The 23831-nt window shown below is 34.3% G+C and overlaps 1 protein-coding gene across 2 annotated transcripts in view; it reads right to left on the bottom strand.

Moving 5' to 3' along the window:
- The window catches only part of LOC145665878 (ABC transporter G family member 20-like), a 131130-nt gene that overhangs the window by 103444 nt on the left and 3855 nt on the right, over positions 1–23831 (bottom strand). For both annotated transcript variants that reach the window (XR_014127672.1, XM_081732990.1), the window contains exons 2-8: positions 22581–22787; positions 16262–16421; positions 14850–15004; positions 11328–11435; positions 9296–9389; positions 3926–4141; positions 224–379 (exon numbers count right to left, since the gene is read on the bottom strand). Coding sequence is in view for 1 of the 2 variants with exons in the window: in XM_081732990.1 (XP_081589116.1) it covers positions 224–379; positions 3926–4141; positions 9296–9389; positions 11328–11435; positions 14850–15004; positions 16262–16421; positions 22581–22741 (1050 nt within the window). In the remaining variant the exon portion in view is untranslated. The remainder of the gene's footprint in view (positions 1–223; positions 380–3925; positions 4142–9295; positions 9390–11327; positions 11436–14849; positions 15005–16261; positions 16422–22580; positions 22788–23831) is intronic.

The raw sequence follows: 23831 nt of genomic DNA on the forward strand, positions 1-23831 counted from the left end.
AAATTTCGAAATAGATTATAAATGCAGAAGGTTCGAAACCAGTAGATTCTATGCAGCATTATAAATTCATTTAAGTACTATTCTAAATCAACGATGGTCTTATATCATAAGATTCTATGTAAATTATTTGACAAACCTATCACAATATATGATAAATATAAGTGGTAATAGGAAATATATATATCCATGAAAATTGAAGAATAATAATTAAATTATACTCAACACATTTCTGACACGAAGAACGTCGAACTTTCTTGGCTTCTCTGAGAGGTACAGTTGAAGCTCTTCTTACATATCTGGCACCTTGAGCCACCGAATGCAATGCAGCTGATACCCTTGATGCTCTTCTCACTTGTTCATCAGAACTCTTTATTAATTGCTTGAATAAATAAACAAGTGATAAGATAATTTCGTAAGAAATAAATAAATGTCCTGTATTACTATGTTCTCATATCAACTAAAATCATTATTAAACATTAGTTAAAACGAAATACAACAGAGAAAATAATCATGCATACCAAAATAAGGTAAATTACAGAGACTTTCCCTACATATATCTATGTAATGAAACTTTTTTCCCCTCATTATCTGATGAAATATTTAACGAAAGTACTTATAGTATAGTTTTGCATTATTGTTTTCTCTGTTTCTGGTGTATACATATGAAACTAAAGGACAACATCTGGTTTTCTTTAGCACAACTCTATAAGATCAGAAAAGAAACCTTTCATCATGAGGGAAGATTATATGATGCTGTTTTCCTGTAAAAATATTATACTTGTAGTTCACTACGCTAATAAATTATGATCGTAGATGCATCGGCATTCTACGATTTTCTGTAACAAACTGCGGTACGATATTGCTTTAGAAAAAGACCTATATCTATATCTATCTCTCTTTGTAGCCTAAATTTTATTAAGTAAGAAGTCATAAGTAACTGAAGTTGCAGCCTAATTTTATTAGGAGATGTAGGAAACCATAAGTAACTGTAAGTTGCAGCCTAATTTTATTAGGAGATGTAGGAAACCATAAGTATCTGTAAGAGTTGAAGCCTAAAATTTATTAAGAGAGGTAGGAAAACACAAGTAACTGTAAGTTGTAGCCTAAATTTTATTAAGAGAGGTAGGAAACCATAAGTAACTGTAAGAGTTGACGAATAAAATTTATTAAGAGAGATAGGAAGCCACAAGTAACTGTAAGAGTTGAAGCCTAAAAGTTATTAAGAGAGATAGGAAACCACAAGTAACTATAAGAATTGGAGCCTAAAATTTATTAAGAGAGGTAGGAAAACAAAAATAACTGTAAGTTGTAGCCTAAATTTTATTAAGTAAGAAGTCATAAGTAACTGAAGTTGCAGCCTAATTTTATTAGGAGATGTAGGAAACCATAAGTAACTGTAAGTTGCAGCCTAATTTTATTAGGAGATGTAGGAAACCATAAGTATCTGTAAGAGTTGAAGCCTAAAATTTATTAAGAGAGGTAGGAAACCACAAGTAACTGTAAGTTGTAGCCTAAATTTTATTAAGAGAGGTAGGAAACCATAAGTAACTGTAAGAGTTGACGAATAAAATTTATTAAGAGAGATAGGAAGCCACAAGTAACTGTAAGAGTTGAAGCCTAAAAGTTATTAAGAGAGATAGGAAACCACAAGTAACTATAAGAATTGGAGCCTAAAATTTATTAAGAGAGGTAGGAAAACAAAAGTAACTGTAAGTTGTAGCCTAAATTTTATTAAGTAAGAAGTCATAAGTAACTGAAGTTGCAGCCTAATTTTATTAGGAGATGTAGGAAACCATAAGTAACTGTAAGTTGCAGCCTAATTTTATTAGGAGATGTAGGAAACCATAAGTATCTGTAAGAGTTGAAGCCTAAAATTTATTAAGAGAGGTAGGAAACCACAAGTAACTGTAAGTTGTAGCCTAAATTTTATTAAGAGAGGTAGGAAACCATAAGTAACTGTAAGAGTTGACGAATAAAATTTATTAAGAGAGATAGGAAGCCACAAGTAACTGTAAGAGTTGAAGCCTAAAATTTATTAAGATAGGTAGGAAAACACAATTAACTGTAAGTTGTAGCCTAAATTTTATTAAGTAAGAAATCATAAGTAACTGAAGTTGCAGCCTAATTTTATTAGGAGATGTAGGAAACCGTAAGTAACTATAAGTTGCAGCCTAATTTTATTAGGAGATATAGGAAACCATAAGTATCTGTAAGAGTTGAAGCCTAAAATTTATTAAGAGAGGTAGGAAAACACAAGTAACTGTAAGTTGTAGCCTAAATTTTATTAAGAGAGGTAGGAAACCATAAGTAACTGTAAGAGTTGACGAATAAAATTTATTAAGAGAGATAGGAAGCCACAAGTAACTGTAAGAGTTGAAGCCTAAAAGTTATTAAGAGAGATAGGAAACGACAAGTAACTATAAGAATTGGAGCCTAAAATTTATTAAGAAAGGTGGAAAACCACAAGTAAAGTTGCAGATCAGAAAAAGGATATTCGTCATCGTCTTCAAAATGGATATGATTATTTACAGCTCATCAACATTTCGAAAAGAACGAAAACACGCCTTTTTAATACAATGAGAAGAATATTGTGCAGTAAAGATATTATGTTTTTCAAACACATATATATATTGCAGGGTTCCTACTGATGTGGAAAAATCTATTTCTCTGACTTTTTCCTGACTTCCCCTGATCTTTGGCAGGAAATTTTCTGACTTTCATGACAGGTGTCGAATCACATTGACATATAAATAAGGAATAAATAATGGTGAATATTTATATATGGAACAATTATTCTATAGATACAAATAATAATAAATTGCTCATACGTACTTCCACTTACCTTCCATAAAAATCTTAACAACGTCCATTATAAAGGTTAGCTAAGCTGAAATTGGTATACAATTAATGTTAGAAAACATATTTTTTTTTATGAAATTTCCCTGAGTTTCCCTGATTTGTAGTCTTTTTCTCTGAATTTCCCTGACCTACACCATTTTCCCTGAGTTTTCCCAGACTTCCCTGCCCAGTAGGAACCCTGTATTGAGAAATCTATGATAATATTTTTTCCTCTCTTCTCTCAGTTCAATTAGTCAATATTGCTTTGTGTGTACTCTATGTTAAAGTTATAATACAAAGAATTAACATTGAGTTGCCTGTTTCAACAAAGGATAATCTTCGAATTCTGAGAATACTTGAATGGAAAAGTAAGGAACTCTGCAAACAAATTGATATGTTGATTAGCGTTATTCTATAGAAAGTCATCTATCAGACTTGTAGGAGACTCCGTACGTTACAGGGTGGTAGGTAACTCCACCGACAAACTTTAGGAGGTGAGTCCTTATATGAAATGAAATAAAAAAGTTCTTATAAACATAGGTCGAAAAACGTCTCTATTCAGACTTATGAACCGCCAAAAATTCGAAAAAATCATGTTTCGAAACGCCCTGCCTTAGAAACTATAGGACCTATAACAAGTGGTTTAAGGAATTACACAGGAACTAGTATGCGAACTATCTAAATATCCATGTTTTACCATCCTTCGTTATCGGCGAAACGAACGCGTTATTAGTACTTAAGGGAGTATCCCTATGCCTCAATTTCCTTTTTACAGTTCGTTTCGCCGATAACGGAGGATGGTAAAACATGGATATTTAGATGGTTCGCATACTAGTTCCTTTGTAATTCCTTAAACCGCTTGTTATAGGTCCTATAGTTTCTAAGGCAGGGTGTTTTGAACCATGATTTTTCGAATTTTTGGCGGTTCATAAGTCTGAAAAGAAACGTTTTTCGACCTATGTTTATAAGAACTTTTTTCTTTCATTTCATATAAGGAATCACCTCCCAAAGTTTGTCGGTGGAGCTAGCTACCACCCTGTATATACAGTATATATACAGTATATTGAAAATTTTCATTAATACTTACTTCCTCTTCAGAACCGACATGAACCTGTGAAGAAAAACTAGAATGTTTCATTCTAATGACTAAACTAGACTCTTGCCGGAAAATGTCATCTTCAGCGTTCTCTTCATCCAAAGCAAGTTGAAGAAATACTTCTTCCAAATTATCCTTCTGATAACGCTCAATCACACGTTCAGGCGTGTCTTCTGCAAGCAATCGACCATTTCTCATCATTCCCACCTACAGTTGTGAAAGAAAAGAAAAAAAAGTTATATTGTCAAAAACTATAGCACTCAAAAGATATTAACAAAAGCATTCAAAGCATGGAACTTAAAATGCAAGCGTAGGCTATATTAAAATTCGTCGTACCGATAAATGCTTTGAAAGTTTCAAAAATAACTTAAAAAGAACTTTAAACCATGTTTGTATGTGTAAGTATCAGTAAGGTTTCTTCAGAGGTTCATTTTAAGAGAAGAATCACTAACATATTACAATCTGCAACAAGAATCATACATGATCTTAAAATAATGTTTCATTTTTATGTGTTCACCTCTAATAAGGAAAGCCCCTTTTCAATTCATATAGAACAGGGGTTTTCAAACTGTGCGGCGCGCCACCCTGGGGAGGCGCGGAAGGTTGTAAGGGGAGGCACGAGAACTTAAGAAAAAAATCTTACAAACAAACATATTTATAATGCAACACCCATACTTGAGTCTGCACCCTTCTTCTTTAGTAACACATAGTGGACTTAGCCTTTGTATCACCTCTGTTCCACATACGATCAGGGATGACCCCTTCACCTTTGGCTTAAACGTATATAATGCTTATTAGATGGCCACTAACGATCTTCTATTTATCACTGTAGAATAGTATGTTTTCTTAATACAACTTTATGTCCAATTTGGGAAGTACTTTCCAGAGGACACAGGGCACAACTGAATCGTGAATCCACTCAACGCAGAGAATCCAACAAATTTCACCACCCGAGAAGAGGAATAGCTTATTGATCTCTCTTCAGACAACACATTGAAGACAAAGTTCCTCTCTACATCGTTGCCTGAATTTTGGAGCTCAGTGAAAAATGAGTATCCGTAATTAATTAAGAAGGCCTTGCGAGTGCTCCTTCCTTTTGCAACTTCTTATCTCTGTGAAACCGAATTTTCAGCAATAGCGGTGATCAAATCGAAATATAGGTCAAAACTACACCCTCCATTCCAAAAGAAACCGAACGTTTAAAAAAAAAACAAAAAAGCAATGTACATTTTGGAACAAATTATTTTTATTAATCACTGTATTCCCCTTCTGCATCGATACACATATTTGCACGCTCCAACAAGTTGTCAAACGACTTCTCCATGTCCTTTATTGGAATGGTCTTTAGGACGGCGGTCGTCGCCTTCTGAATGGCATCAATCGATGCGTGCCACTTTCTTTCATCGCCAAATGCAGTTTCGGGAACAGATAGAAATCGCACGGAGCGAGATCTGGTGAATAGGGCGGATGATGCAACCGAATAATGTGATTTTTGACCAAAAATTCAAAGTCGCGAACGATGTGATGGTGCATTATCGTCCAAAAGAGTCCAACTGCCGATTTCGCGATATTCGGGCCGAATACGACGAATTCTTGCCAGCAAACGCTTCATGACGCCCAAGTAAAACTCTCCAGTGACTGTCTGGCCGGGCTGAACAAATTCTTTGTAGGTAATTCCTTTTGAATCGTAAAAACAAATCAGCATCACCTTAACTTTTGATTTCACCAAGCGACTTTTTTTTTGGGTGTTCCTTCATCCGGCGCTCTCCATTCAGCACTTTGCCGCTTTGTTTCGGGCTCATATTCAAAACACCACGTCTCGTCACCAGTTACAATCGATTTCAAGAAGTTTCGATCCTGCCGAGCGCTTTTAACGATGTCTTTGCAATGCGCAATTCGATCAACTTTTTGGTCTTCGGTGAGTTTGTGTGGTACAAACCGCGAATTAACCTTCTTAAGGCCCAAAACTTCGGTCAAAATGCGGTATGCGGTTGTTTGAAGAATGCCTAATTCCATTTCAATAACTTTCACCGACGATTTTTTGTTATGTTTGATGAATTCACGCACTTTTTCGATGTTTTCTTCCGATAATCCGGTTCTGGGACGGCCTGATCTTTCGTCATCATCCAGCGTCTCTCTACCCGATTTGAATCGCCTGAACCACTCGTGAACTTGCGTACGGGATAGACACTCATCACCATATGCATTTTGTAGCATTTGGTGCGTTTCACTAAAAGTTTTACCCAGTTTAACACAAAACTCAATTGCAGCTCGTTGTTTGAAACTCATTTTCCGACCGATGTACACAACACACTGACAGTTGAAACGCAATAACTTTGTTGCCGTGCATCCAAATGTCATGACATTTATACCAGTTGTCAATGAGGTACTACGCCATCTACCGGTAAAATATTACAACAGATGGCACTAGTGGTACTATTTGTTTTCAAAAGTTCGGTTTCTTTTGGAATGGAGGATGTAAATCCCCAGAAGGAGATGCGTCTTGCCATTTCAAAATATGTGTCGAGATTTAATAAATTGTGTGACTCAAAACAAGCTCATACATTCCATTGACTTTGCTCAGCATTTAAATGTGTCGGTTTTCGTTATGTACATTCCCTCTCTGCTCGTATTTTTCAATTTTAACATAAATATCTGATTTACAGTAGTTTATAATTATTAACACCAGCTAATAATATTAAAAGGTGTAGTCAGTATGTACAATGTAAATCACCTGTGTTAATGAGATATTTTCATTAGTGATTAATAAATGAAACATAGTTTATCATAATGATAGTCTTTCTTTTAGGAACACATGTATTTATGTTGTGGAACATTCCATTTTTGACAGGGGAGGCGCGTTCAAGCAATGGTTGCAAGGCTCAGTGGAAACAGGTTGGTTTTCTTGTGTTGTTTGGGGAATGTTGGGAGGTCGAAATTCATAACCTATTTTTGAGGTGAGAAGTGAGAAATTTTAAATTTATTTCACCCTTCTTAATTTTCCATAGAGCGCAAAATTTCTGCCTTTTGGTTCGTATCCAAAACTTAAAACAGCCTTTTGACTTGTTAAAGTATAGAGCAGGGGTTTTCAAACTTTTAGCAGTTGAGGCTCTTCTCCTCAACCACCAAAGTCTGGGGATTGGTTTGGTGACTGGTGGAAGAATTAGCCCGCGTCTCGTCCATACACTGGACAGGGGATTGCTGACTGTTACCCGTGGCCAAACTAATCACAAGAACATATAGTATGTGTGACAAGGTATTGTTGATGGTATGATAGCCTATGGTAATAATGTATAATTTCTTTCTCTGTCGAGAAGAAACCAACCACCACTATGGATCGTTATATTGCTGAACCCCACGAGATAACTCGCAAACTTGACCACAAGTATATAGATATAATGTCCTCATGTAACACTAGAGTGTATGCTCCGATGTCGCTCAAAGGACGATGCAGACTCTCCATGTGTTGTAGTACGAAACCACTAATTTCCAACTGTACTCTCGTGATAACTCTTCCACTGACTACCACCTCTTCTGACATACCGATCACTTCTTGGCCAGGGCCGGCCCTAGGCAACTTACAGCACCGTGTAATGGCATCATTTGCAACCCCCTCCCCCTTTCTCTAGAAAGAATAATTCTTAAAAGACACCATTTTAAGTATGGTACCCCATCATAAATGACGAAGATGAGGGGGAAAGCACTCGCACTCAGAAAAGCCAAAACACTACAAATACAATCTCGTTGTGTCTGTTTTTCTTTAAATAATAATCGATTATGCTAGTGAAAAATAAAGCAAACATACTTTCAGAGGAAAGATGGTAATACTTTTTATAAAACTCAACATCAAAATTCAATCTCAAATATCAATTTGCAATTCCAGTGCAACTAGCTCTTTTATCTTTATTTCTTGATTTTCCTTCTACATATGTTAAAAATAAAATAAAAAACTTGTTTCCACCATTCTCAATGATAAGAAACTTGTTTGTGACAAAGACAAGACTAGTATTGATATCAAAACTGTGATAACTAACCAAATGGAGCAGGCATTCGCTACTGTTCGAGAATTGAGTTCTTCTATTTCACAATAATCAAGGAATTCACGCTGAGATTTGTATGACCATTTGCTTTAGCACTGTCCATATGATCTTTAACTAATGCGAGCTAAACATGGTTTATGAATGTAGTTTTCGAGTAGAAGGTCATCTTAGTAAACCTAAGTACCATTATCATTAAGTCTGTTTCCAACAAGAAATGTTTATTTTCAATAATATAGTAATGACAGATTTTGCAGATCCTCGAAATTTGCCGTCCCGTGGAACGCACGTGTTACATATATATTAGAGCCGGCCCTGTTCTTGATAGAGAATTTCCCTGGTGATCACGCAGTGCAAAGTACGGTTCAGGATTTTTTTTTTATCCGTAGACCCCAGATTTCCTTCTGCATGAAATCCAACTTGTTGTCTGAGTGGTGGCTGCAGCCAGAGACTAGTTCGTGGTTTTCTTTCGTTACCCGAACATTACTATCACACTAATATATATAGTATTATGTAACAAAGCATAGGTCTTATATAATCACGAACATGATCCTTGTTTCTGTTATTTGGATTTTGTAGTAGACCGTGTACATGGCATTTATTGAAATATTTGCATATCTTCCAAATCATGGTTTCACCAATTTTATCATTACTTATCGGTTTTTCTCATGATTACCCACTTAGCACACGGACGTCCACAAGACACAGAGATTGTTCCGCATTGGACAACGGGACATCCTGGGATCATCCGAATTTGCTTCCAGGTCATCTATAGGACCTCCGCGGGATATCTAGATGTCCACTAATATCTTGGGAAACGGGATATTCAACAGAACCTCAAAGGGATGCCCAATGGTAAATCGTGGGAGAATGTGGTCTTAGGTATGTCCGGCATGGGATTTCCCTGGGATCTCCTGTCCCATCTGGGACGTCTCTGGACATCCTACATGGAAATCCATTAGGACATCCCATGCAGGACGTCCATGGGATATCTACTCATTGTCCCGATAATTTCGGGAACTATATGGGATAATTGGGATCAAATGGGACGTCCTTGGGACATCATGTGCTACGTGGGTACAGTGTCAAAGAGGAACCATCGGTCGTAAAACTAATTGTTAATTATTTATTTGCTATTGGAATTTACAGAAATAACACATAAAATTCTTCAGTTTCAATCCCGTTATGAGAAATATATTTAAATCAAGTATTAACCAAAATAAAGTAAATATTGTAAAAAAAGAAAGAGAAATGATAAAATAAAAGAGGAAAATCTAATAGAAGATGAGTATGTATTATAATTCTCTAAATAGAAACTGCTGACCTTATGAGCTTGCCTGGCTTCTTCAATATAATGTGTTGTGATAATAGTCGTAACTTTGCTTACATAAGAAATGCTCAGTAGATGGTTCCAAATGCTGCAAAATATATATAATATAATTAGTGTTGCAATAATGAAGAATAATGTCAAAATTTTATTTCTATACAAAATTTAGAATAACATTCTTGTTACAAAAGCAATAAAGCTTTATAGCTACAAGAGCAATGTTGCAAAAGATTTCCCTACTTTGTTCCTAATTTGGTTTGATTCCAATAAAAGTAATCAGATGGCTTTGATTGCACTCGAACTTTTATATTTTTTCTTAAACTTCCAAATTTTGAGGAATGCGTTTCTCCATCTCGATTATATCAATTTTACATAAAGCATGCTTCCCTTCCTGACAAGATTTTTTCCCTTAAACCACCTCTTCGGATATATATATATATATATATATATATATATATATATATTGTGGCAGTATTCGTTTTTAAATCGAAAATTATGTCTAATAATTTTATTTTTAATCAATGTTTATTTATGTTGCAAAGATCGCGTTTTATAAAATAATAAGGTTAAGGTGAATAATTGTTACGAGTTAAGTTAATGCAAGCTGAGGAATATTATTATTCAATGGTCAGCGAAATGACGTAAATAAAATGTAAATAAAATGTTTCATTGAGAGTCTGCCAATGTAGGAAGACAATGCAGACAATGCGTCAATTCTTGCATAGGCCAAATACTGTACATTATGAAAAGAGAGATTGTAAGCTTTTGTGAACATTTCACACATTCACGGATATGAGGAAATTGCTTAGAATCGAGAAATCGGAGTGTGTCGAGAGTTGCAGTTTTTGAGTCTTGACACAAGGAAAGAATTTGTTTTTCCATGTGAAAGGGGGTCGCACGTGCCATCCAGCAGACGACAGGAGGAGGACCAAGTTGAACAAAACTGGGAGACGAGAGGGCTTCATGGAGACAGTCGTGGACAGCCTTGGATCAGTCTTTAGGAGTCTACAAGATCGGTCTTTGAGTGTTTAGTCAAAGACAGCGGGACAGTCAACTGACAGTCAACTTAGAATATCATATTCTATCTACGGAGAACATCGAGTCATCGTTAGCATTTGGGAGTATACCAAACTCAATGCTCGTCTACATCAATCACTAATTGGAAGTATCAACTTGGCGATACTACATCACCTCGATCATCAGTGGAGCGTCATCAGAAGATATCAGGTATGTGTTACTCTTATTCAGGGCTCAAAGGCTCAATACTTGACCGGCGATACTCGACTGGCAAATATTCCGATTATCCGTAATTAGATACATCACAACACTTACATTCACAATTTTATCTAAAAGAAATATAATTGTTATTAAATGATTGAAGTGAATGTTTTATTATAAGAATTAATCCCCAATTGGTATATGATAATTTAGTTAACCTCTCGCACATGTATATGAGATCATTCCCACTCATTCTAGATGGTGAGTGGAAGGCGCTCAGTATCACTCTAATAGCATCCCCAAATTAGGCACAGAGTGACTGGGTTGACATGATGTAGATGCTGGTTTCGTTTCCAGTAAAGAGCACAAGTGGATGGTTAATTTAAGGCCCACCCAACCCACCCTTCCATGGTGTAGAGCTGGGATCAGATCTTCGTAAATTTAATAACCTCACAACCCACCCATTCATGGTGAAGTACGCTATATTATGTCACAATAGTAAATTTAAATAGTAAATTTAAGCATTAGTAAAATTAGTAAAATTAGTAAATTTAAGCATTAGTAAATAGCATCCCCAAATTAGGCACAGAGTGACTGGGTTGTCAATATATATATGTTAGAGAGAGAGAGAGAGAGTATTTTCCTATATATTGTTAGGTTTTTGGAATATTCATTTCAACTGGCAAGATATCAACAAATAGATTAAAATAAATCAACTCTTAGATCATACACAAAGTATACTTGTATGGCGAAAGAGCACGATTGATAGTCTAAATTTTTTTTGATTTAATTAAGACTAAGTGCCCTTTACCTTCTCCTCAAAAGAGGGTCCACTCCTACAGTAGGTTCGTCCAGTATAAGAAGTTCCGGTTCTTGCAACATAGCAACAGCGAACGATACTCGTCTCTGTTGGCCACCACTGAAATACATATTTTTTTTTAAAAAAAAAGTTATCGTCTCAAAGTTCAGTATATGTCTTATTGCAATATTTTGATCATAATCAATAAATGAGCAAATATCATTAATGTTTAGAATGCGCACAGAATCAATAGGGGAAAATATGCAGACTCATTTAAATAATACTTAAACTATATAAACATTTATCTGTAAGGTGCCATTTTCTTGGACTTCAAAGAGTAAAAATAGTGAAAATATATCCTTACTCTTTACTATAGATATACCACATTCACTTGACACTTAGTCCTTCCTTCCAAGTGCTGCTATTGGCAGAAGGAATTCCACTCCCTTTCGTATCCGCTCTCTCGCTTAGCAAAGGATGAACCCTTATTGGCTCAACCCGTGAGTGTGTCGAGGGTATGGGCTTTCGTTCGCATTTTTGCCACGGCTCAAGACATTTTGGCAGCACTATAGTAATCTTAAGATTCTTGATGTCTTGATAATGCCTTTGAAGTCTGAAGATGATGGCAGTTTGTACCCGAATAGTATAGTATTCATATTCACCCTCTGTCGTACATATTTTTACGGGTATTAATATTCAAATGAAGTTTCAATAAAGCTGCTTCGCCAACTAGAATGCTTGGGATGTGACTCAGAAGTAGATTACAGAATGGGAGTATATGAATTGGAAGTCAAAATGCAAATACGTGTGTGTTTTTTATATTTAAAAATTGATAATATAAGTCATAAAACTTAATTTACCCTGCTGTAATTAACAATTTACAACAGTTAATCATAAAATACATAGTAGAATTCTTAAGAACAGACAATATAGAATAGAAAAACATTTACACTTTGTTACATTTTAAATTTACAAACCAAATATAAAGACTGATTTCTCAAAAATTATTACATATTACTAACTAGCTTTTTCAACTTTATTCACACTATTATGTTTCCTGTATTCTATTGGTTGGTTGGACTGGGTAATGTCCCTTTCAGCAGTTAAACTATATGAGACATACACTCACGTTGGATTCTAACCGTATGAGCTCCCACCGAGAATTGGATTTTATACGTCACACCCTTCCGATGTACATTTGTATTGTGACTATTAATTCTAAAATGTTTTGCGTTTTCTATTGTAATGTTAAACTTCATTTTGTTTTACAGAATTGTTAAATATTCAATATACAATAAGACATCTCATAACTGAAATACTAAAACAAAGGCACTTTTATACTCTGTCGATTCGTGGTCGGCAGGCAACTCCAAAATGAATGCGTCATTGGCTTTAAGAAGCTCGTTGGAAAAGAAAAGTCAAGTGGGTTCTTTTGTACGTCACGGGCTCGAAACTCGCGCCAACAAACTTCATTTGTAAATAGTTCACCCAACACCACTATACTGAGTTTACACAAAAACGTTTTAAAATTATTTGTTCATATGATGCAGTTATGCCTACCCCTGCAAAACGCAATAGAAGGTGCTTGAATTAAAACTTGAATTTTTAGGAGAATCTTGCAAGCAGGAAGATATTCATAATGAAACTACGTTTACGCCATCCCAATACAAACTCATCACTTTCATGTGTGATATTGTTATTATGTTGTGAGTTCAAATTCGTGAACAACAAAACTAGCGTAAATGTTTTAGTTTTAAAAATAAGTATAACTTAATATTATTTACTCATTGGCGCATGACTGAAGAAAAAGAATTTTGCATCCTGCAATTTCTACTGATGGTTTCACGAAATCAAAATATATAAAAATGAAAATCACTGTTTGTGACTTTATGGCTCTTGAACCATCCGACCGATTTCAATCAAATTTTCAACATAAATGAGGTTCAGGCCTCGGATAGTTTTTATCGTTTCACTTTGACGGAGCAACTTCGAGGAGGGGAGGGATATATATATATATATAAATGATCGATATTAGTGTCGAATCCATAGCTTTCGGGATCGCTGAGACGAATAATGACACTTCCGATGCCATTTGAATATACATTCAACCCACACTAGTACTCCTAATGGGAGATGGTGACACAAAAAATTGAGAATGACCGATATTAATGTCGAATTCATAGTTTTTAGGGTCCCTAAGTTGATTGGTGACAGTTTTGGTGCCCTCTATATCGAAAATGAAACGTATTCTCTCCGTGCGAAGATCGGACCTTCTGCTGGTACTGTATAAACAGGAATGTTCTCAAAATATATAGAGTATATCCTATGATTCGGTGAAATCTTGTATCTAGAAATGGCCAAGTCCCGTTGTTGTCAGTAAGGAGAGATCATAAGGAAGTTTATGTAATCGGAATCAAGCGAATATAACGTCACATTATGTACGTATTTCATCCGATATTCCTTTTCTTTACAATACAATCACTAGTTAAAGATTAAACTAAAAGCTAATCTATTGTTTTTATCGTCAGCGGTGATTTAAGAAAAAGAATACAGGAAAACAATGCCCATTTATGCATATTTATACGAAGAAAAATTTGGAAAATTTGAATATGGAGGAACAAATAACTATACAACTTTTTATAATTCAATTTTTCGTATTTCTCTCTATCTAAATATTTTAAAAATTTCTATGATTGCCTACATTGTTTTAAAATTACTTCCTAAGATGGAAATAACAAACTTAGTTGAGCCTATAATTTGTGATTTCATTAAGAAGGAAAGATAAATCATTGTATAAGGTCCATACATATTTCTTGTTATTAACTAACTAATTAACTATATGGTCTATGGAACCCGGAGGTTCAATGCCGCGTTCACAAAAGCTCTCCACTGACTTCTATCCTTAGCTAACTGCATCCAGTTTCTACTTTGTATTCCAATCTCTGCGAGATCCATCTTAATATTGTCCTCCCATCTGCGCCTAGGTCTTCCTAATGGACGTTTTCCTATTGGTCTTCCAGTCAAGACTTTGAAAGCGTTTCTACTTTCTTCCATTCTAGCTACAAGACCTACCCATCTAAGCCTCCTAGACTTGACGACCCTAACAATGTTGGGTAAACCATATAAATTATGTAGTTCCTCGTTATGAAGATTCCGCCATTCCCCATTCCCGTTCTTCTTGGGTCCGAATATTCGTCTCAGGATCTTGTTCTCAAATACTTTCTTGTTATTAACAAATATATTTAAAAAAATAAATAAATAAACACACATAGAAAATTATATTTTTGGTGCATTGTAATATATTTTACTTATATATTAGCGAATGTTTCTGCTACGTAATTTATGATTTAATTTTCAAGAAAAATCATCTTATCAAACAACTTGTGTTTTTGAAACTTATATCTGATTTATGAAACATATATTCTTTTAAAAATTGTAAGTAGATGCATACTAGGAGATGCTTTCAAACTGTATGTAGTATGATCACCAAGTTGCGTAATTAAGAACATTCCTTACCATTAGCCGATACCTTACCTTAAGTTTTTCACGAGACGTGATGGTCTTGGTAGGTGCAACAACTCTACCAGGAAAATAAGTCTCTTTGTAAAGTAATAGTGATCCAACTTATATAGACGAGCAAAATACTCCAAAGTCTCAGAGATTGTCAAGTGATTGTATAGGGCGAGCATCTATTAAAAGAGAAAAATGTCATATATTCTTCATACTTCTATCAGCCAATATAAAACATTTAGCTATAATTTATTTCGTTTTGATACCACTGTTATTCCTAAAAATAATTTACTTTGAGTCCTGGTAACTGTGGCAAAGCTTACATTGGATAAACTGAACGTACTATTGAAATTCGGTTCAAAGAACACGGGAACTTCATAAAACGTTTCCAGGCAGATAAAATCGAGATTAGCAGAGCACGATATAAATATACGGTGTGCTATATTATTTTCTGAAACTACTGCACTTTTTAGACGTTCAAAATATTGGGATAGAAAAATAAAAGTAGCCACATTTATGTTGAAAAAAGAAAGAAAAAAAAAAGCAATCTCAACAGAGATGTTGGCTATCAATTTAGTACCACTGGATTTTCCTAACCAGAAAGCATCGGAAACAGACCAATCACAACCAGTTTTCGGGGCGACAAGTGATTGGACAATCTATTAAACAATCATAGCCTTTTTTGTCTAGCACAGATCGTATACATAGTTTCTCTATCTGAACTTGTCATACTGGTCCTGAAGATGAGAACAACATATGTTCTCGAAACGTTGGATAACGAATGCATCACTTGGTTAATATCCCGAGAACAGTTATTCGCATCACGCATCACGGCATCAGTTATTCGCGTCAGCTGCTATTGCTTAGAGTAGTGTTACTTCTCATAGGTCTTTCTAAGAAGCAGGGGCGGCTTTAAGATTTTAATTTTGGGTAGACCCGCTCCCTAGCTTATGGATACATATACACATTTGATTGATTAATGACAGTAGGAAATTACTTTTACAGTAGTGGTTGATGTTATTTGTTAAATAATTATCTACCATTAATATAAATAGTGGAAAATATATTTACTCTTTATTGTACGTTAATATATTTTTCAAAATTTTGGGGTAAGCCGTACCTACCCGGCCTACCCGGTAAAGCCGCCACTGCTAGGAAGCAAAACAGAAGTTAACAACACTACAAGTTAGCATGCTAATTATTCAGATGCCCACGATTATATATAGTTTTAACATAATCTGGGGCGAGGAGATAGTTTTAAATAAAGGTCTAGCTATTCGTTCAATGTGAATTCTCTTAGTAACTGATTGTTATTATCAACCTTTTGTACATTAGGGTTGCATTATTTAAAGTTTTCTTTCTTCTCAGATACACTTAATAAGCGACAAGATTCTAGAAACGCTGTAGTGAAAGAAGCAAATTGCTAACAAAAATACCTGTGGCATATATCCCACTCTTTGACCTGGGATTCCGGAGCCTGGTGTTCCAGGTTTGCAAGCAAATACTTCAACTGTTCCACTATCAGGTTGAAGTCGTCCTAGAGTAAGGTTTAAAAGGGTAGTTTTACCACATCCACTTGGACCTAATAATCCATAACTGAAAATCAACAATAACATAAATTTGTATTCTTCTTTTAAAAATAATAAATACACGTTCCATCAATAATACATAATGGAAATGAAAAAAATATTAATTAAATTATACAAACGCATTAATTGATAACATATTAATGACTATAACTGAATTTTTATTTTTTTATATATTTATATTAAGTTCTGCATTTATTATATTGTATTTAACATGTATTAAATGTTTCTCTGTTCGGAGGATATAAATATGGTAGAAGTAACTTGATTCCCTTATTAATAAATTTTTAGTTTCTTGGTTGACAACACTCAAAGGAGTATTTTCAAAATTTAATCCAATCTAGTTAATTTAGTTATGTAGTTTCTATAAATTCAATTGACTGAATATAAAGGCAATTTATAGGTGAATATAAAGGGTTAAGATAAAAAGAGTAAATAAGAGGTATTTTGAAATCTCATACGAGGGCTGTACCAGACGTTTTGGCCTATCGTGGCAGTGGGCGGGCTAGAGTCGCCGTCTTGGTGTCAGAACGTTGCCACACTCAGTACACATTCAGCAGTTGTAGCGTGAGGACTGTGATGCTCTTACTATGCTCTGTGACGTGTTACAATGTACTCTGCAATAGAAAATCTCTTGTGAGGTGCGTTCTGAGATTAGATTTTTGTTCGCAAAAAAACACAAATCAATTCAAATCCATCTCCAACTGTGTGAAGTGTACGAACATGAAATAATAAGTGAAGGGCGGGTGAGACAATGGTGCATTGATTTTAAAAAGCCGAGAACTCTTGGATGGTTTTAGATGAGAGGTGTTCGATCACCCGCCATATAGCCTAGATTTGGCACCGAACGACTACCACCTTTTCCCAGCGATGAAGACATGGCTCACTACACAACGCTTTGATACTGACGCCGAATTGCATACCGATGTAAGTCAGTAGTTGAAATCGCAGGCAGCAGATTTCTATTGCGACGGTATTGAAAACTTGTGCCACGGTATGAGAAGTGCCTTAATTTCCATGGCGCTTAAATGAGAAAATAGCTTAAGAGTGTATCTTTTAAATGTTTATAATACTTTTCTTTTGTTTATTCTGTTACTTTTTTTATTTCAAAACGTCTGTTACTTTCTGGATAGCCTTCGTATACTACACCGAATAAATATTGTCATTTCTGACATAAATACAAAAATAAAGATAGATACTTTAGTGTTAATTTAAAAAAAAAATAACACGGTGTTTAAAATTTTGCTTATACAATCTTCGCAATGTATAATTTTCTGTACATTACTTGTTGCATAGTACATTATGTTAAATTACTTGTTACATAGTAATAGCAGAAAATAATATTATAGGTGTTCAATGGATGGAGGAAGAAGGCAAGTATTAAGAGCTTTTGGGGGTAAGATTTTCTTAGTTTACGAATTATGTAAGTCTTGTTTTAAAAAGTATTGGCTGCCTATGCTTTAAATGGTAATATTCCGACAACAAAACATAGGAAATTCTGTTACTTAGGCTCTAAATAAATATCTCAATTGGTCAAACGAAATTCATACTTGTTTCGTTTAGTTCTGAATCTGGATCTAGATTGAACTTTAAAAAAAAAATTAAAAACTCGATTTTTATTTCTAGTAGTGGGAAAAAAATCTTTGTCATGTGGAAAAAACAAAAACAAAATTTTAGAGTAATTGGAGCAGTATCTACTAACCTGGATAATGTTCCTTCTGGTTGTATTATTATTATTATTATTATTATTATTATTATTATTATTATTATTATTATTATTATTATTATTATTATTATTATTATTCTCAATATTTCGAACCGTGCATTCTTTCTCAAAGTCATATGGCTTAAGTAAGGGTTATTTGTAAAATCTTCACATTGTCCTTTTGCCTCAACAGTGGTATAATAAAAAAATATATATTATATAGAATATTTATCTTTGTCTACCTGTCTTAGTAGGCATGTTAACATAAACACATGCCCTAAAATATGCACTATTGTAATTTTATGTTTGCAAATTTTAAAAAACTATTGCCCTGACTATTTCTTAAATCTGTATTTTTGTTTCAGGAATCCTTGTTTCTTAAAACTACTGACAATATCCATCCACTCAACCAACGATTGCTTCAATTTACTCTATGTATAATGTGGCCAGGTCAACATTGTTTCCAATTTGGAGAACTCAATTTTTATAAACTTGAACATTGTTTTGTATTTGCATTGTAAACAGTAATAAAACCATTTATAATTGTTATGTTTATTTTTATTAATATAATAAAATGTAATATAAACGTAATTACGGAGGAGGAATAACCGAATAATAATTATATCTTAGTATACAGTAATTTTCCGTTTCAAAAAAGTATTTTTTTCACATTTCTTGTTTATGATTTATTGTTTAAAAACCTCACCACAAATTTAAACTCCTCCGTCTCCCCCTCTCCCAAAATGTTTGTTTTATCAATAAAAAACAGTAACAAGATAAATCAAGGTTTTTATAGTGCATATAAGAGTAGAAGAGGTTGAAATAAGTTAGAATGGGAAATACCAAATGCATGATACTTTATCGTGCTTTCTGTACCTCAAAGAATGCTCCGATTATCATGAAACTTTATTTTTTCGCATCAAAAGACAGCTTTTCCTCATTATTATATTTTTTAAAAAAAATCGAGTGTTTTTTTTTTTTTCGTTCCACTCTAATGTTCAGGGCTTTTCAGAGGTGAGTGGTCTAGTTTTTTGAAGAAGACTTACATTCTTGTGTTTAATTGCCTTGCAAGTTCATTAAAGGGACAGTTCATATGAGATGTAAACTTTAAACATTTTCATAAAAAACACATGTATCGATTTGCGTTTAAACAATATGACAATTTCTTGGTAGCAATTTGAAAGGACCATTCATATTTGTATAAAAACGAAAAGATATGTATTGTTATTCATTTGCGGATCAAGTGTAAGCTTGTAATTAGGATTCTTGCCTTGAAATCGGTAAATTTTGGGTTCAACTCCTCAGCTAGCCATCCTGGCTGAGTTTCGGCTTTCCTCAGTTCTACCAGATAAATTCTAGGTTGGTACTTTTAAAATGTAGAGTCTGTCGTAATTTCTTCCATTTCCTTTTCCAATTGTAGTTTTTACTAATTAACCTGACAGGCTGTATCTTAAAGATTTGTTAAATAAAGTATGAATACATAAAACTAATTTGGTTTCTTTGAAACTAGAACTGATTTTTAAATATCTATTTAAAAGCATAAATTAAGCAAATAAACAAACAAAAATAGCTGTTGAATTTAGATCAATATGTTTAAAACATATTATTACCATGATTGTCCTCTGATACTTCCTAATGGAAAGCTAAGGCTTGAAACGGATTTTAGAGATTGCAGAAAAATAATAGGAATTGTAGCAAGCACATTGCATCTGATAATCATAATTTGTACCGAATACCATTGTATACCTGTTGAACTGCTTACCAACGAAGTGAAGCATAATGATGAATTTTATAGCATCGTAAGCAAATACAATGGCATTGAAAATAAACACGTTTGCTATCATAATTTGATTTCATACATTGATGAAGATACATTTCAACAATAGGTACCCTAAATAAAGAATAAAAAAGATTTATCAATTTTGTGAATTCAGACTATTATCAAATATATTGATATTTTATCGTATGCAGAGCCGTGCCATGGGGGTGGGCGAGCGGGGCGACGGCCCCGGGCGCCCAAGAAAGAGGGGCGAAAAATTCGGGAGGAAAAGGAGAAAAAGATACGAAAAGTTGTTTGGAATATATGTATGGGGGCGCCGTCGTATACTCTCGCCCCGGGGGCTGATTTTCCACAGCACGGCCCTGATCGTATATGCTGTTTAATAGTCGTTATTTCAACATCCTTTGGGTTCAAATTTTTGTTGACAACCTTTCCTCTTTTTCACATTTCTTTTACGTATTTTTAAAACTAATTATTACGCATTTTGGTATTAAAAATATTCGCAATTTTAACTTAGTTTCTGAATATTTCTCACAAAAATAAAATGTACTCACTTACAGATATATAGTAATCCATTATTAAGTGTTCATAATATGAGTTCGAAATTTCGGAAATTCCCTAAAGCTTAAGATTGATACCAGGGGCGGCTTGCCTGTAAGTACTGCAGAGATGCAGAACTACCAGCTATTTTAGTGGCATAAGTGTATTTTCAATTGAGTTGAATTGTGTTTAATTTAATCAAGGTAATAACATGTAATGATGATATTTAGTCTAACGGTGTCCTGAAATTGTACTGCTGGATATGATACATAGTGTAGTATTACTGGAAACACCTTCTGAAGCTTAATAATATTGCAAGAGCTGTGCACGGATTGCCCTATGCTTTAGCATTGAAACCAAAAATCTTCACCAGCCGCACTGTATTACGTTTTCCTTGTCTCTTGGATAGGATTTACTAGAGCTGCACTCCCAGCAGCTCAGAACTCACGAATACTTCCGAAGAAGCCGAAGACACACGACGTGATGTACATGAGGCTCCCTTCTCTTGTTTTTGATAAGGGTGTTCAGTGTAATTGTTGTGCGCTTTGAAAGTAATAGTATTCCATGTTCAAGTTTGTGCAAATTTTCTGAACAAACACAATTTGTGTGACAATTTTAAGGAAACCGTAAACCTTTTGGAAGTTCTTCAATTACCCCAACGACAATAGCTGAAGCAGAACGTTACTTCTCTAATTTTAAAATAGTTAAAACATTTTCGGGAAGCACAATATGTCAGGAAAGAATCAATGCTTTGGCTGCCTTATCAATCGAGCGTGATTTCATATCCATCATGACGAACTTTAATGATAGAGTAATAGGACATTTTGTACAGCAGAAGACATGTCGGATATACTATTTACAAACGATAAAATATTTATAATTCAGCAGTATTCATACAATTTCTACCTGTAGACATTACGTGAATCCGAAATTGTTATGGTAATTGAAAACAGTGTTTCTTACGATATGGGTATGGTATTTTTAAAGTTTGTTACACGCAACGGTGGCGTATTTAGAGAGGAGCTATAAGGCTCAAGATCCCCCGAAATTCATTTAAACTTGTAGGCATCCCAAAGGAAAAATTAAGTTCTTATTCATATGCTGTGCATAGCTCCTCCCGGAACAAAATCCTAAATACGCCACTGACACCCAATAAGCAAAACAATTGTGTTTTGCTTGCGATACAGTAAAGTTGTATATATATATTTGTTAATTTCAATTATAATTGTCATTTACGTATAACGATTAGAGTACTAAAAGATACGCGGTTCGTGTAGATTTTATAATTAATTACTGCAAACGGGAAATTTAATATACAAAAAACACACTGTGCAGAACTACCTCAGATTATGGTATCGAGCCGCTACTGATTGATACACATTCATGTTCGAGGGTATTTTTGGTACCGGTATTTGTGGTGCTGAGTTAAAGTTGAAGCTATACGTGTACCTGAGTTTGTTTTTTTATTTATTTACTCTTATATTTAGCTACTTGTTCGGCAGACTTCAAGCATGTAACTTTACTTTGAGAAACAACTCCTAAAGTTCAGGAAACCTTCACCTAAGTGTTTCTCTTTTGAGTAAGTTCCTAAGTGTTCTTCACATCGTTTCATTATTAATTTCCATTACTCTTATTACAAGTACAGTTGTAATATTTCTCGTGGGGTAAAATGAACACCTAGGAATGTTTAATGACTTGTTTGCGATATGTTTCACTTTGTTGGTAAGCAGTTTAAGAGCAGAATACAAGGTTAGTTTGTCCTGGCTTCCTTAGGATTATTACGTGCTTACAAACGTACACTTTGGATTACATTTTTAAATATTATTATAGGGATATCAGGGAAGATCCCTATATATTTTGATTGTTTATGTATTCTTCTTTTACAGCATTAGATATTTCTTCTGTAAATTTTAAAAGCCTTGTTTTTTCGTAAACTGGGATAGCACCTCATTTTCAACTGTACCACAATTTCTTGTCAACTTGCTAACTACTTTTGCGACCTTTTTCCAATTATGAAATATAATGACAGCAGAAAAACCTTATATACTATTAATAGAACTTACAAGAACAAATGAGTCTCTACTTAAAGTATGTGTACTAGTAACTTTTTGTTCCAAAGTAGAAAAAAATTAGTATGTATTTACATTTCCCCTTTTTCGACTTTCATGTTGAGTCCTTTCAAGACTTCAATACGACGCTTTCGTCTTCCATAAGATTTAAAAATATTAGTCAATTGAATGGCTGGGGTTGTGTAAGATGAGCCAACACTTTCATTCCGTTTTTTTCGTCCACAACAGCCAAACATAGTCTTGAATGTTTATGTTGGACATGCCTTTGATATCCAATTGATTCTGTTAAAAAATAAAATAAAAGTAATGGAAAAGTATTCATTCACAGATCAATTAAAACTACTAAAAGCAGAAATGCGATTTTCGTTGTTAGGATTAGTCGTCTCCATTATATTATCTCGTTATATTTAAAGACAAAAGAATTTATTTTTAAAAATTATAAAAATAGCTATTCATTTCTTATACAGCGGAACCATAAGTCTCTTGACACCAAGGATGTTATAAAATAGAAGATCTGCCTTAACAACAAATTCTTGAAGCCATACGTCACAGTTTCACCACCCTCACTCTATCCACTCCGCCCAATAAGATCGCAATGTTTTGAGCCAACACTCATGGCGAAAACGAAAGTAACCAATCAGACGATAGCGGAAACGAGAGTAACCAATCAAACGTGCCGATGCTCGGGTGTTTTTTTGGCTTCATTAAGTTAATAGGAAGAAGATACATATGGTTCCAAAGCTATTTAGAAGATGGAAGTCAAGCAGTAGTAATTGACTATACTAATCAGCAGGGTGCAGTCACCAGTTATACATCGGATGTGAAACGAGTAAGATGCGGAGTGTCACAAGGCTCTATTCTAGGGCCAGTTCTCTTTATTACTTTTATAAACGACCTTTCAGTGTATGTTAAAACTGCAAAACCAACAATGTTCGCTGATGACACAAGTTTCGCTCTTACTGAATACACTGGTGGGGAAATCGAAGCCAGTATCAGACAAACCTTAGAGGAATTAAACTCGTGGATTGAAGATAACAAATTAAAATTAAATATTGATAGAACGACAGTAATACACTTCTATCATTCCCGAAACATTAACGTAAATAATCCAGTCATTCACATTAAAAATAAAAGTATAAAAGCTGTAAATGAAACTAAATTCTTAGGATTTTGGGTAAATGACACACTGACGTGGGATAAGCACATTAACACACTACAAAAGAAACTTTGTAAAGTACACTATGTATTAAAAAGCGTGAAAACTGCATTCAACATATCAACACTTAAAATAATTTACCATAGTCAATTTGAAACGCTACTTTCATA

This window comes from Thermobia domestica, chromosome 12 (assembly GCF_964235325.1).
Source record: "Thermobia domestica chromosome 12, izTheDome1.hap1.1, whole genome shotgun sequence".
NCBI lineage: Eukaryota > Metazoa > Arthropoda > Insecta > Zygentoma > Lepismatidae > Thermobia > Thermobia domestica.